Source organism: Lynx canadensis, chromosome D3 (genome assembly GCF_007474595.2).
Source record: "Lynx canadensis isolate LIC74 chromosome D3, mLynCan4.pri.v2, whole genome shotgun sequence".
NCBI lineage: Eukaryota > Metazoa > Chordata > Mammalia > Carnivora > Felidae > Lynx > Lynx canadensis.
In genome coordinates this window covers 85,990,285-86,003,910 of record NC_044314.2, presented here as the reverse complement: position 1 = coordinate 86,003,910, position 13,626 = coordinate 85,990,285, and the positions used below count along the sequence as shown (strand labels likewise).

Below are 13,626 nucleotides of genomic sequence, written 5' to 3'. Positions count from 1 at the left end.
TGAAGAAACTGAGCACACACAGGTAGGCATGTTTAGCGTCATATTGGACGTTCCTAGTTAGACGATAAGTATGCCAGCTGCCCAGCTAAGTCATCTGCGCCTTGTCTTGAGTTTAACTGTGGTTTTGATGCTTATAACAAACAGCACTGATTACTCTAGCTAATGGTCAGAGCTCCTCTTCGGAATAAGGGCAGGGGGAGGAAAGTGTCCCATAGACATTTTTTAATTTTTTTAATGAATCTCAATCTGGATTTCCAGTAACAATTTTCTGCAGGACTGGGCTGCTTTTGGATTACACATTAAGAGTTACAGTTTAAATTCTTTACAGTTTAAGAATTTAGAACCCATTCCTTCTGGGCCAGGCTCAGACACTGCCAATCTCATAGGAGAACTGGGTTCTGGCCTGCAAGTGCCCTGCCCCTTCTGAGATCGCTTCCAGGGCATATCACCTCCAGGGTACCACCGGAAGGAGGGTTTCTGTCCAAGACGGTGGGGCACCCAACTCGGGGCAGAGTGCATTCGGGGCGTTCTCTCTGGGAGCGTCCAACTCCGGCATCTCTGTGGGAACTCCCGCCTGCACCACAGTACGTTTCACGTGGACTCCCTCTTGATCTGGAAAGGCAAACCTGAGAGCAGAGAGGGCAGCGTCAGGGTACCTGCCCAACCCAACTGCCCGCTTCCGGGGGAACTGAGCCCCCACACCATATGCAAGCCAGTGGGCCTAAAAGCTCCGGGTACGGGACTCCCGTATTCGCGGGCATCAGGTCCTGGTCCCAAAGCATGTGCAAACCTGGGAGCCTGTGTGCCCGCTGCCGGGGGCACAGGGAGTCTTGCTTGGCGTCGCGTGCAGGGCCGCCCCCCGTGGCCGGTGCGCCCCGGGGCTCCTGCCAGACGCCCCGCAGGACCACACAAAAGACCCCACCCCAGGTCGGGCGTGCATTTCCTGTTAGAGCGGCGGCGGCGTGCAGCCACCCATGTGCATCCCGCGGCGCGCGGGCCGGGCGGGCCGCGGGGCACGCCCCCACGCAGTCCCAGTCCCCGCGCGCCGGCCGCGAGGGGCCGCCCTCGGCGGGCCCGCCCCCATGTCACCGCAGGCCGGGCTCCCTTTGTGTGCGGCCCGAGCGCCGCGGCCGCGCCATTGGCCCGCCGGCCCGGGGGGCCAGCCCCTTCCTGGCTCGCTTCATGCATATGCATGAGCGCCCCGGCCCTCCCCGCGCCGGCCCCTCCCCGCCCCCTCCCGCGCGGGCGTGCGAGGCGCGCGGCGCGGCTCCCTCCTCGCGGCAGCAGGCGCCCGAGCCCGAGCCCGAGCCCGAGCCCGAGCCAGGGCGAGCCGAGCCTGCTCCGGGCGGGCGGCGGCGGCGGCGCCGCTCCAGCCATGTCAGCGCGCGCGAGCCTGGGCCCACCATGAGCCATGGCCATGTCCGTGAGCGCCGAGGACGACGACTATGAATCGGAGCCGGACCAGGTCGGCGGCCCGGGGTGGGGCTGAGGGAGGGACCCGCCGCCCGCCCGCCCGCCGATCTCCCGACCGACCGACTGACGCGCCCCGGGCGGCAGCGACGCCGCGGCCGCCGCGATGAGGAGAAAGTTTTGCAGCCGCCGCCGGCGGGGCCGCCAGGGCCGGGCCCGAGCGGGGCGTGGAGGAGCTCGGCAGGCCGGTGGCCGCCGGGGCGCCGCGGGCCCCGCAGCCGGCCCGGGCAGGGGGCGTGTGCGAGCGGCTGTGCGCGAGGGTGGCCGGCAGTGCCGCGGGGACAATGTGGGCCTCGCCGTCGGGCGGGCCCTGCCGGGCGCGGGCCACGGCCCGCGGGCAAGTTGCGGGCGCCGGCGCTGGCGGCCAGGGCGCGCCTCGCCCTCCCCTCGAGCCCTCGCCCGCGGCCCACGCGCGTGCCGGCCGCCCTGGGCGCACCCGGACCTGCGGCCGCTTGCGCCTCCCTCTTTTCTGTTTGCAAAGTTGCACCGGGACCCTCGGCCTCTGGGCTGGAGGACGCCGCGGCCCGGGGCCCGTGGGCCCGACGGCCGGAGCTTTTGTCTGGGCGCCGCGCGCCCGCCGCCCGCCGTGGGCAGACGGAGACAGGAAGGGGTGCGAGCCGAGGGCCGGCGCGGGGAATCCGGAACCCGGCGAGTGCGCTCCGCCACGGCGGGGCGGAGGAAGCCGTGACCCCAGATGGCAGTATTTGGCCTGGGTTGGATTTAGAAGGGAAAGCAACCTCTCTTGGGACGAGGGGGGAGAACTCTGTGTATAAAACAAAGCCCTGGGTGTGTTTACGGCGTGAATTTGCTCCGGGAACATTCGTGTTTAGGAAGCGGGGGGAGAAAGTTGAGGTTTTACGGAGTGCAGTCTGCACAATATTTGAAACAGGACACAGGCTAGGTGGACTTGTGCGAGGAATTAAGCATGGGGTGGGTTAAGTTATCATGTGGGCATAGGACCAGGTGAATAAGATGCTTATTTATAATCCTGGGTGCATTTCCTCAGTGGAATGAAGATGTTTTGGAATGTTCAGGCCGAGATGTAGGAACGTCTTTCTCGTCCGTTGGGGGCGATTGAGGAAGCGCTGTATATGCTGCGCTTAAATTGTATCAGACACATCATTAAGTGGTTTTATCTAACAGACGAAGTTAAATCTTATTGTTTAGTTGCATTTTACTGTTTTCTGAGTTTTGCTGGGATATTTTTCAGGCACATGCACCTTATGAGGCGTTCCTGAATCTCGCTGGTCTTAGGCATTGGGTTAACCCAGAGACAACCCAAGTGGTTTTTGTCTTGGAACTTTTATCAAGTCAGCAGCACAGTGTGCGAATGGTTCTCACTTCTTGCTTCTTGGTTCACACCAAATCTTGGTTTGAAAAATTTTCAGTTCAGTTTGGGTCTGCTTAATTCCTGCCAGCAGGTTACTCTAAATGCATCTGCTTATTCACAAGAAGACACTGGTAGCCAGCCTGGACTGTGCTTTGGTGTTTCTGGATTGAGGTTCCTGTTACTTGCTTTTGTTTTGGTTTTTTAATTTGGCCACACCCTGTGGCCTATGGTAGATGCAATCTTTGACAAGGTATGAAACAAGATTTCATGTGTCTCTGGGCTAAAAACCACGGTTTTCAGGTCTGCCACTCCTGAGAGAGCCTTCCTTCAGGAGAGGACCTGTGCTCCCAGTAGCCAGACTGCTTTCCCCCTCCTGAGGACAGTCAGCCCTGTGTGGCCCTTCTGGAGCTGTCAGCAACAGAAGTTCTTGAGCTTCACTTTAAGGCGGTCTGTTTCACTCAGGTGTTTTGAGCTGACCCCTAAGCCAGGTCAGTGGGCAGCAGGTTTTTCGCATATTCCCGGCAGAGAAGAAGATTGTCCGTGAAGGACCGCACGCCTGCGGAAGCTCCAGGCTGTAACTCCCTGCTGTTGGCCTCCTCTAGCCCTTCCTCACTAGGTTTTTCAGCCTTTCTCTGCCTCAGGATTTCTTGGGCCTGAGAACAGTGGCTTCCTCTACAGATCTCAAAAGCATTTGCATCTTTCCACCGGAGAGTGAGTCTCTGAGCTCTAGACCCCACTCTTCTGTAAAGTGTCCTCCAGGGAGGAGTGGGCACGCAGGTACACTCACGAAGAGCCCGGCGGAGGCCCTGTCGGGAATTGCTCTTGCCCAGTTACCCCCAGCAGCTGCACCTGGCCCCTCCCACACCCACCCCGCATCAGAATCTTGCCTGTTCCACTTTAAAAGTCCGTGCCCATCTCTAGTGCCCACCTGAGGCTGGTGTCCGGTCCTGGGCGGCATCAGGCTTCCTTAGGTGTGTCTGCCCTTTGGCTTCCCCCAGCAGCCTGGGTTTCCCCCCCTGCTCCCAGTGTGGGGTGGGGGCGAGGTGGTGATGGTGGGCAGGAGGAGACCCCTTGCCTGCTCTTTGCCAGTGCTCACTCTTGGCTGGGCCTTCTCCCCTGGACTTGATTTGCTTCTCCAGTGCAGAATGTGTCAGAAAATTCTTTAGCTGTGTTCAGTTTGAGGAGATGCCCCCCAAAAAAGGGCTGTTAATGAGAATATGTGTTCCATCTTTTTTTTTAACCCCTGAAGTGAAAATAGCTTTGTTCCTTTTCTTAAACTAAAAGTGATTGTTGTTTTAAAAAAGTAAAAATAATAGAAAATTATGAAGAGGAAAATCTCTCAGAAGTTTATGCAGCCATAACTACTGTATTACTCATTGTAGCTTCTTATGAAATTTTAAGACAGGGGTCCCTGAACCTTTCTGAAATAATATCAAAGGTTTGTGACTTTGTGTGCATTTTTCTGGGAAAAGGTCCTTAGCTTTCCTCAGATTCTCCAGAGGTCCTCGCATCCCCTGGGTTTCCGGTAGCTCTCGTGTTTTTATTCTCTTGCTCCTTACCCTCAGTATATAAACAAACCAAAGCCCTCCCTGGAGTCTACAGGTGTGTGTTAAGGGGCCCCACACTGCTGCTAACATCCAGCTTTTCCTGGGATGTCCATTATGCATGAAGATTTGGGAACAGACATATGTTGAGGTGAATCTATGTTATGCAGAATACAGCATTAGCATGACAGATGTGGGGGGGCCATCACTACCCCTCGTGGGGCTGAGTGTCAGTGTGCTGCTGTTGGGGGTAGCTTGCTGGGAAATATACAACGGTCTTCACTGTAAAACCACACAGCCACATTTCACTGTTTTTCTCACTGACTCCTCTGGACAGTCGTCCCTTCTTGAAACTCTTCCCTGGCTCAGGGATGACCCAACCGCCTGCTGCTTTGCCTGCCTTTCTGGCCGTTCCTCCGCGGGCTGGTCTTTCTCACTGGCCCTTGAATGTCCGTAGTCTTGGAGGTAGTGTCCAGGACCCTCTTTTCACTCCGCCCGTCCTCCCTGGGCAGCCTCGTGGACTTAACTAGTTTAACACTATGTGATGCTGACTCCCGGCTGTGGATCCACTCTGGTCCCTCCCGCTGCCGGCCAGCTTCCTTGAATGTCCTGTGGCTCCTCAGATTCTGTGTGTCCACGGTGGAGTCACTGATCTTTCCTTCCTCTCCTAGGCCCCTTGTTCTCCTGTTGCTCAATCTATAAACCTCAGAGCTTTCCAGGGCTCTTCCTGCTTGTATGCCCCATGTTCAGGCAGCCTCCGGGGTCTTCTAAAACCAGGTCTGCTTCTAAAACATGTCCTGAATCATCCCCTCCCTGTCAACGCTTCTGTGGCTTCTGCTCATGCCTTCATCATCTTCAGCCTGGACTGCTGTCGTCGTACCCTTCTCAACTCCTCTCCCCGCCTGTCATCTTGCTCACTGTCCAGAAAGTCACTCCTCACACTTGTGCATGTTGCTCCTGAGCGTAAAGTCCTTTCACTGCTCTTACAGGGGACACCGTATTTCTGTGTCCTATGAGGCCCTACAAGATTGGGCTTCTGACATCTCAAGTAGTTGTGTCAGGCTATTGAACATGTCATGTCACTTCATGTCTCTGTCTTATTACTCTTCTTTCTGCCTAGAGTATCTGCTCCCTACCCCCACCCCTACCCTCGGCCTGAAGATGCGGCTTGTTCTCCCTTAAGACCCACCTTAGTCGCCACCTCCTCTGTCTGTGACCCTTTTCCCAATATCCCTTCCCAGTGAGATGAGGCATTTCTTCTGGGTCCGCATGCCAGGGGCCATGCTTTAGAGTCACTGCTGAGGCTCACATCTCAGCTTCTCATTCATTGGCAGTATGACATTAGGTAGATGACTTAACTCTGCTGTGCCTCGGTTTCCTCACTTTTTTTTTTCTTTCAGTTTCCTCCTGAATGGAGATCATAATTCCTGTCTCATAGGTTACTGATGCAAATATTGAAAGGAATGATTACTTCAGACAGCGTTACTTGTAATATCATTATCATCACCATCACATTGCATTGCATTTACGTGGTTGTTTGTTTTTCTCACCCTAGACTCTAATGCCTTTGAGAGTATGGGATGCATCTTATTCATCTCTGTATTCCCAGCACCTACTATTGAATCTGGTACAGAATTCTCAGCCAGAAAACACTTGAGTAGGCAGGTGGGTGAACCTGTGACTCATTAATGAATGAGTCTCCAGTGCAGATTACATACTCTTGTTGGCTAGTAATGTTAAGCATCTTTCCATGTGCTTGTTCCCCATTTGTATGTTTTTGAAAATATACCTATTTAAATCCTTTGTCTACTTTTTAATTAAAAAAATTTTTTTTTAATGTTTATCTTTGTTTTTGAGACAGAGAGAGACAGAGCATGAGTGGGGGAGAGGCAGAGAGAGAGGGAGACACAGAATCTGAAGCAGGCTCCAAGTTCTGAGCTGTCAGCACAGAGCCCGATGTGGGGCTGGAACTTGTCAACCGCAAGATTGTGACCTGAGCTGAAGTCAGACGCTCAACCGACTGAGCCACCCAGGCGCCCCTAAATCCTTTGTCCATTTTAAAATTGGGATGTTTGTCTTTTTATTGTTGAGTCATTAGAGTTCTTTATATATTTTAGATACTAGTCCCTTACCAAATGTATTATTTGCAATATGTTCTCCCACTCTCTGGGCTTTTTCACCTGATTGTGCCCCTTTTGAGCACAAAAATTTTCAGTTTTGAAGTTTAGTCCATCTCTTTTCTTTTGTTGCCTCTGCTTTTGGTGTCCTATCCAAGAAATCATTGCCTAATCCAGGGTCATGAAGGCTTACCCTTTTGTTTTCTTCTAAGAGTTTTATAGTTTTAGCTCTTACATTTAGGTAAGAGGTAATTTGAGGTAATATTTTACAAATAGTGTGAGGTAGGGGATCAACTTCATTGTTTTTGCATGTCCCTGCATCATGTGTTGAAAAGACTATTCTCTTCCCCGACTAAATCATCTTGACACACTTGCCGAAAATCACTTGGTCTCAAAATTCATTTTGTCGTAAATATTGTGAGGGTTTATTTCTGGATTCTCAATTCCGTTGATGAATATGTCTGTCCTTATGCCAGCATCACATAGTCTTGTTTACTGGAGCTTTGTAGTAAGTATTGAAATCAAGAAGTATTTATCCTCTAACTTTGCTCTTCATTTTCAAGATTGTTTTGGCCTTTCCAGGTCCCTGGCATTTCCACATGAATTTTAAGGTCAGCTTGTCGATTTCTGCAAAAAAAAAAAAAAAAAGAAAAAAAAAAAAAAACAGCTGGGACTTTCACAGGGATTGCATAGAATTTATAGATCACTTTGGGGAGTATTGCCATCATGACAATATTAAGTCTCTCAATCCATGAACATGGGATGTCTTTTCATTAATTTAGGTTAATCCAAGTAATTTTAATCCCAGTATTTTAGACGTGAGGGATTGAAGAGGTTCTGCCCAAGAATATTCAGGAGAAGAGGATCTGATGGATAGGATGCACTGTTAATACTTGTGGAATGAATGAACAAGTGAATGAAAGAACTACCAAAATACTATTGCTGTTAAGGAAAATGCTTAGGAGTAACTGATGGAGAAGAGGTGTCAGAATACTATGTTTTGTGTGGGGGACAGTTATGGACTCTAGATGTCCTTAACAGGTGGAGCTGGGCTGATAAAATCAACAAGTCGCCTTGGGGTTGAGGAGGCCAGTTTGTAAAGTGAAAGTCAGTGGATACCATCACTCCATTTGCTGAGAATAGTTCATGCTGAAATTAACAAAGATGCATTCTGGGTTACTTGAACAAATAGAGGCAAAGGTAGGATAGAGTGGAATTTAGAATTGGTTTTGAACTTTTAAGTGTTTTTAAATTTAGTTTTGAGAGAGACAGGGTGCAAGGTGGGGGAGGGGCAGAGAGTGAGGGAGACACAGAATCTGAAGCAGGTTCCAGTCTGTGAGCTGTCAGCAGAGCCAGACGTGGGGCTTGAACTCACAAACCGCAAGTTCACGACCTGAGTCAAAGTCGGACACTTAACTGACTGAGCCACCCAGGCACCCTGAGTTTTGAACCTTTAGGTATCACACAGAAGAGATTAGGACAGAAGTTTCATGCCAGAATGACAGGGCTTTGATGTGTTCACCTTCCTTAATAGAGACCCTCCACCGTCTTTTTCACCTGTTGATTTTCTGGGTGGTCTTTCTTAGGTGCCTGCATTTCAAGTGCTGCTCAGCTGACTCCTGACAAGCCAGCTGGTGTCCACTGCCTGCAAAAACTGGCCATGAGGCTGTAGGTGGCAGCAGCTTTTCTAGCTTGACTTGGCAGCTGGCTAGAGAGGGCCTGAGTCAAGGTCTTCAGAAACAGAGCCTCCTCACACCTCTTCTTCCAGGACATCGTCTCTCGTTTGCCCTGTCATTTTCCAGGATGTCTCAGCTGCCATTGGGATCCTGAAGAATTTGGGTTTTTTTCATGGGTTGGAAAAGTGCCTCTCTGGAGAGGAATGTACTTTGGAAAGCACTGGAAGGTAGACTTGTTTCACAGTCACTTACGAGCTCTGTGACCCTGGCTGGATTGGCCTAACTTTTGACTTCAGAGGGACACTGTCCCCATGGCCAGTAAGGACAGAGGTGCCCAGCAGCTATTTATACCTGACGCTCCTGAGTGGAAGAAGAGAACCGTGTTTGGACCCCAGGAATGTTTTCAGTCCTTCACCAAAGCGGCTAGTCCTTAGAATCTCCTGCTGTGGGAGTCAAAGTTTGAGCCCTTCCCCTCTGGTTTGTCCTTGGAGGTTGGACTGTGTGCACTGCCCTCACATCTGTACCTGACTTGAGGCTCGGCACTGTCTGCCTCATTGCCAGGGTTTGAGGACTGAGTCACTTAGAGGACATGTGCTCTTTATAGGGGTAGAATCTTACTCGCATTGGCTGTGACGGGAGGGAGAAACCTTCCTGGTTTCCACTTCTCTGGCAGTGAATGTGCTTCTGTGTACTTTCTTTTGGCACCTGTCCTACTATGGGCGTGAAGGCACTGACCAGGGGCCTCTTCCAAGGGTGTGTGCTCACCTCCAGTGGACTCCCGCCCTGCTGTGCCTGCCCGTGTGCTGTAATTCGTAGTGCTCAGAGCACAGTCTGGGTGTGTGCTCATCCTCTACTGGCTCTGTCACCTTGGGCAAGCCACTTATCCTCCCTCTCCAGTCCCCTCATCTGAGAAATGGCATCTCTCATAGGGTCATTATTGGAAAAATAAAGTAATATCATATGCAAAAAGATGATCACAGTAGCAAGCATTCGGCAAATATCCACCATCACTGCTGTCACCGTCCTTGTCATCAGCTACTTCTGCCTGGCACACTTGCTGCTCTCTGGTCAGCTGCTTAGTGTTCAGGTCCGTGGCTCCTTATGTACCATTCTCATCTCCAAAGCCTCTGAGAACTCATCTTCTTTTTTTTTTTTCCCCTTTACTACTCATCTGGCAGCAATACCTGACATGAATGTACATGTATGACGTGTGGGCCGATTTATCCCTCTTCTGGTGTTAGGGCTGCCAAGCTTCTCCTGTGTGTGACAAGGGGCACTCGAGACCTCATTGGGGTGCAGTGTAAGGACTGGTGGGAGGGGGCCGCGAGACCTTCGCTAGGGGAAGGCAGAGTAGCTTGTGTGGGAGCAGCCCCTTCCCCGAGGCAGCTGGTGGTGACAGGCCCATCTGTGGGTCTCCCTGGTGACAGGGCCACTGTCCGAGCCACCTCACAGCTCAGGGTGGCCGTGACTGAGTGAGCGTGGAGTGGCTCTGTGGCAGCGGCAGGGTCAGGATGGGGTTGATGAGGACCAATGGGCCACCAGAGCCAGGTCTGGTATCTCCCTTTCCCCTTTGGAGCTCAGGGCAAGCTGCGGGGGATAAAGATCAGGGGAGCAGCACTTCCAAGGTGAGCACCTCAGCCGTCAGACGGCTTTGCAGTTCCCTTGAATGTTGCAGGCTGCTAGGAAGATGAATTGGAGGGAAGGGTACACTTAGGTGTCAGTACTGAAGTGGGGTGCGTGTGTGAGATCTTCATTCTGCGCAGGGACCACTGCACTGGAGAAGAGACGGATGAAAGGTGGACGGTGTTTCCTTCTGATGTGGCTGTTTCTAGATAGCCCCTGTGGTCTTGGGGGAAGGTGGTCCCTGGAAGGAGGACCCTTTGCACTGTTGTGATACATAGTAACCACACTTCTGGGCCCCCAGAACTGACTAGAGGAGCTAATTTTCTTAGGGATCCGGGTGTGGCAAGCGAGTGAAATTAAAAGGCTGGGACTGGACTGGAGATTAATTGGCCGCAAAGGGCGTTAAGCATTTGAGGCCAATTCGATCCGATGGTTTGGGGTAAGGAGTGTCTCCCTGACAGATGAACCATTTTTCAGCAAACTCTCCTGCTACTTGGAAATGTGCTTCAGACAACGCAGGCTACATCCTGGTCCCTCCCACTTTTAGTCCCAGGTGCACAGGGCCCCTCAGCAGACTCTGTCCTCCAGCGGTTGGCCCAGGAACTCCACCACGGATCCTGGTTTGCAAGAGGCTCTGAGACTGCTGGCTGGGATATAAGGACCCCTGAACAGGACCTGTGGCTGGCTGGTTCACTCTTTCACATTTTTGCACTGCTTTCTGTTCATTTCCCTTCTGTTCTTCCTCTGAGTCACAGGGAAAGAAGCGTTTGGAGCCCATTTAGAGAAGATCTTGAAGTCGGGGTTCCTTAGGGTTACTGTCTCATTCCACCTGGGTTTGTTTGGTTTATTGAGCACATCTGGTGTGCCAGGCCATCTTGTAAAAGGACAGTGGTGACAAGACTTTTGATAACCGCTTTCCTGAGTCTGCCTCATGGGGGAAGGCGCCCTGAACACAGGACAGGGAGGCTGCCAGAAGAAAGCAGTTGTAAACTGGGGCCTGCAGAAGAGTAGGCATTAGCCAAGCGGAGTGGGGAAGGGAGTCTGTGTTCCTGGCAGAGGGGACAGAGGCCTCCCGTGCGGCCGTGTACGGCCTCTCTCGGGAAGCACAAGTAGTGGGACCTGGCCTGAGGCGGGCAGGGGCCTCTGCCGAGGCGTGGGAGCCCAGAAGGGTCTTGAGCCAGGACATGCTCTCAGAAGCAGGGTGTCCTCCTTTTACTTTCAGGGGCTGCCATAATAAACTACCCAAAACTGGGACACTTAACAGAAACTTACTCTCTCACAGTTCTGAAGGCCAGAAGTCTCAAATCAAGGTGTTAACAGGACCATGCTTGCTCTGAAGGCTCTAAGGGAGGATCCTGCCTTGTCTATTCCAACTTTTGGTGGAGCCTTTGGTGGCCACAGACTTCCTTGGCTTATAGACCCATTACTCCAGTCACATGGCCATCTTCCTGTGTCTCCACATGTGTTCCCTCTGTGCCTGTGTCCAGACTTCCCCTTTCATAAGGATGCCAGTTGTACTGGATTAGGGCCCACCCTAATGACCTTATTTTAATTGGATCGCCTCTGTACAGGCCCTGTTTCTAAATAAGGTCGGAGCCTGAGGTCCTGGGGTTGGGACCTGAACACATCAGCCTCAGAGGCCCTGCGGCCCATCTCACCGGCCCTGTGTGCTCTCCCGCAGAACCGGGCGGTAGGTCGGCCCAAGGGGAAGCTGGGCCCGGCCTCCGCCGTGAAGTTGGCCGCCAACCGGACGACGGCGGGAGCTCGCCGGCGCCGGACGCGATGCCGCAAGTGCGAGGCCTGTCTGCGGACCGAGTGCGGAGAGTGTCACTTCTGCAAGGACATGAAGAAGTTCGGGGGCCCCGGGCGGATGAAGCAGAGCTGTATCATGCGGCAGTGCATCGCGGTGAGTGCGGCGCCTGCGGCCACGCGGGGAGGCCCCTGGGGGCCTCTCCCCACACGCCCAGAGCAGAGCAGAGGTGGTGGCCCTGGCCCTCCTCTGAATCCAGACCCCACCTTCCTGGCTTGTTCTTCTGCTTGTTGGTCTGCCTCTTTTCTCCCTTAAAAGAGAATGTTGCAGCTGCAGAAACCCCTAGCAGGGGCTCCCTCGTGGGAAGAAAGGGGGCTCTGACCAGTGCCGTTTCAGATTCCACATCGCAGGACTTGGGGGCAGACTTACCTTGCTGGGCCCCTTTTTCTTCACAGGCTGATGGCCTTAGAACTGCTTCCTTCCCTAGATGACCGAGTACTTTGAAGTGTCTGCCATTAAAGATGTCAGCCTGTCCTGTCTGTGACCCCATTGCCAACATTTATGGTCCAGTTCATGACGGTTCTGGGCCCTCCCTTCCTTCCTGTCCTGCCTTCAAAGTCAGAGGTCCAGGTGGAAGGTCAGTGCCCCGCCTGAGGGGACTGCCCCAGATAAAGACGGCTGATTTATGGTGCCCAGGAGCCGGGCTGCTGCAGAGCCTGGCCGGCCCCTCCACACTGCCTCACCCGCCCCAGCCTTGCTCCAGGGCGGGCCAGTGGCACAGACCCTGGCAAAACATGGTCTGGGGGTCTGTCCCTGGATCCCTACAGCACACACCCCACCTTCTGCAGGGTGCTGCTCCCAGGTCCTCGGGGTCCTCCCTGTGGGAACGGTGATCTCTCTGCTCCTGTGGGAAAGCAGGCTCGGCAGGAGGGACAGGATTCCTGGGAGAGCTGCTCTGAAGGCCCAGCCTGGCATTGGGTGCACCTTTCTCTCCGGCTGCTGCTGCCCCTCTGAGCCCAGGGACTCCTTCCCCTTCTCCCTCCACACATACTGCCTGCGTTTTTGTTTTTGTTTTAGTTTAGTGTTTTGTTTTTATTTTTTGTTTTCTTTCTTATGGTCAAAAACACAGAACAGAATTTACCATCTTAACCGTTTTTAGGTGTCCAGTATAGTCATAATACCTACATACTCGTTGTGCAAGCTGATCTCTAGAACCTTTTCATCTTGCCAAATGGAAACCCTATATCCATCCAACAACTCCATTTCCCCTCCCCCAGCCCCTGGCAACCATCTTTCTACTGTCTAAGTGTGCCTGCTTTAGATCCCTCATATAAATGGTATTTCTCCTTCGGTGACTGGCTCATTTCACTGAACATCATGTTCTCAAGGTTCATCTACGTAGTGGCATGGGTCAGGATCTTTCTTTCTTTCTTTCTTTCTTTCTTTCTTTCTTTCTTTCTTCCCTTTCTTCCCTTTCTTCCCTTTCTTCCCTTTCTTCCCTTTCTTCCCTTTCTTCCCTTTCTTTTCTTTCTTTCATAAATTCTGTGCCCAACGTGAGGCTTGAACTCACAACCCCGACATCAACTCTACCAACTGAGCCAGACAGGCACGCCAGGATTTCCTTCTTTTTAAAGACTGAATAGTATTCCATCATTTGTATGTGCTGTGTTTTCTTTATCTGTTCCTCTGTTGATAGACATTTAAGTTGCTTCTGCATCTCTTGGCTCTTGGGCACCGTGGGGGTGTCCAGTACCTTTCTGAGATCCTGTTTTGAATTCCCTTGGGTATATACCTGGAAGTAGGATTGCTGGATCATACGGTAGCTCTACTTTTATTGGTTTCAGGGACCGCCATACTGTTTTCCATAGAGGCTGCTCCATCGTACATTCCCACCAATGGTGTACAAGGGTTCCATTTTCTCCACATCCTTGCCAGCACTTGAGATTTACTGTTGTTTTGATAAGCAGTTGCCTGGATGGAAGTGAGGTGGTACTTCGTGGTGGTTTTGATCTGCATTTCCCTGATGATTGGTGACGTTGAGCATCTTTTCATATTTTGTTGGCCGTAGCTTCTTTGGAGAAATGTTTGTTTAAGTCCTTTGGCCATTTTTAAATTG

At 52.3% G+C, this 13,626-nt stretch overlaps 1 protein-coding gene across 6 annotated transcripts in view; it reads left to right on the top strand.

Annotated features, from left to right (window-relative positions):
* Nucleotides 1-13,626, top strand: part of KDM2B (lysine demethylase 2B) — a 126,554-nt gene that overhangs the window by 95,357 nt on the left and 17,571 nt on the right. For all 6 annotated transcript variants that reach the window (XM_030335724.1, XM_030335727.1, XM_030335723.1 and 3 more), the window contains one exon: nt 11,442-11,666. In XM_030335724.1, coding sequence (XP_030191584.1) covers nt 11,442-11,666 — 225 coding nt within the window. The remainder of the gene's footprint in view (nt 1-11,441; nt 11,667-13,626) is intronic.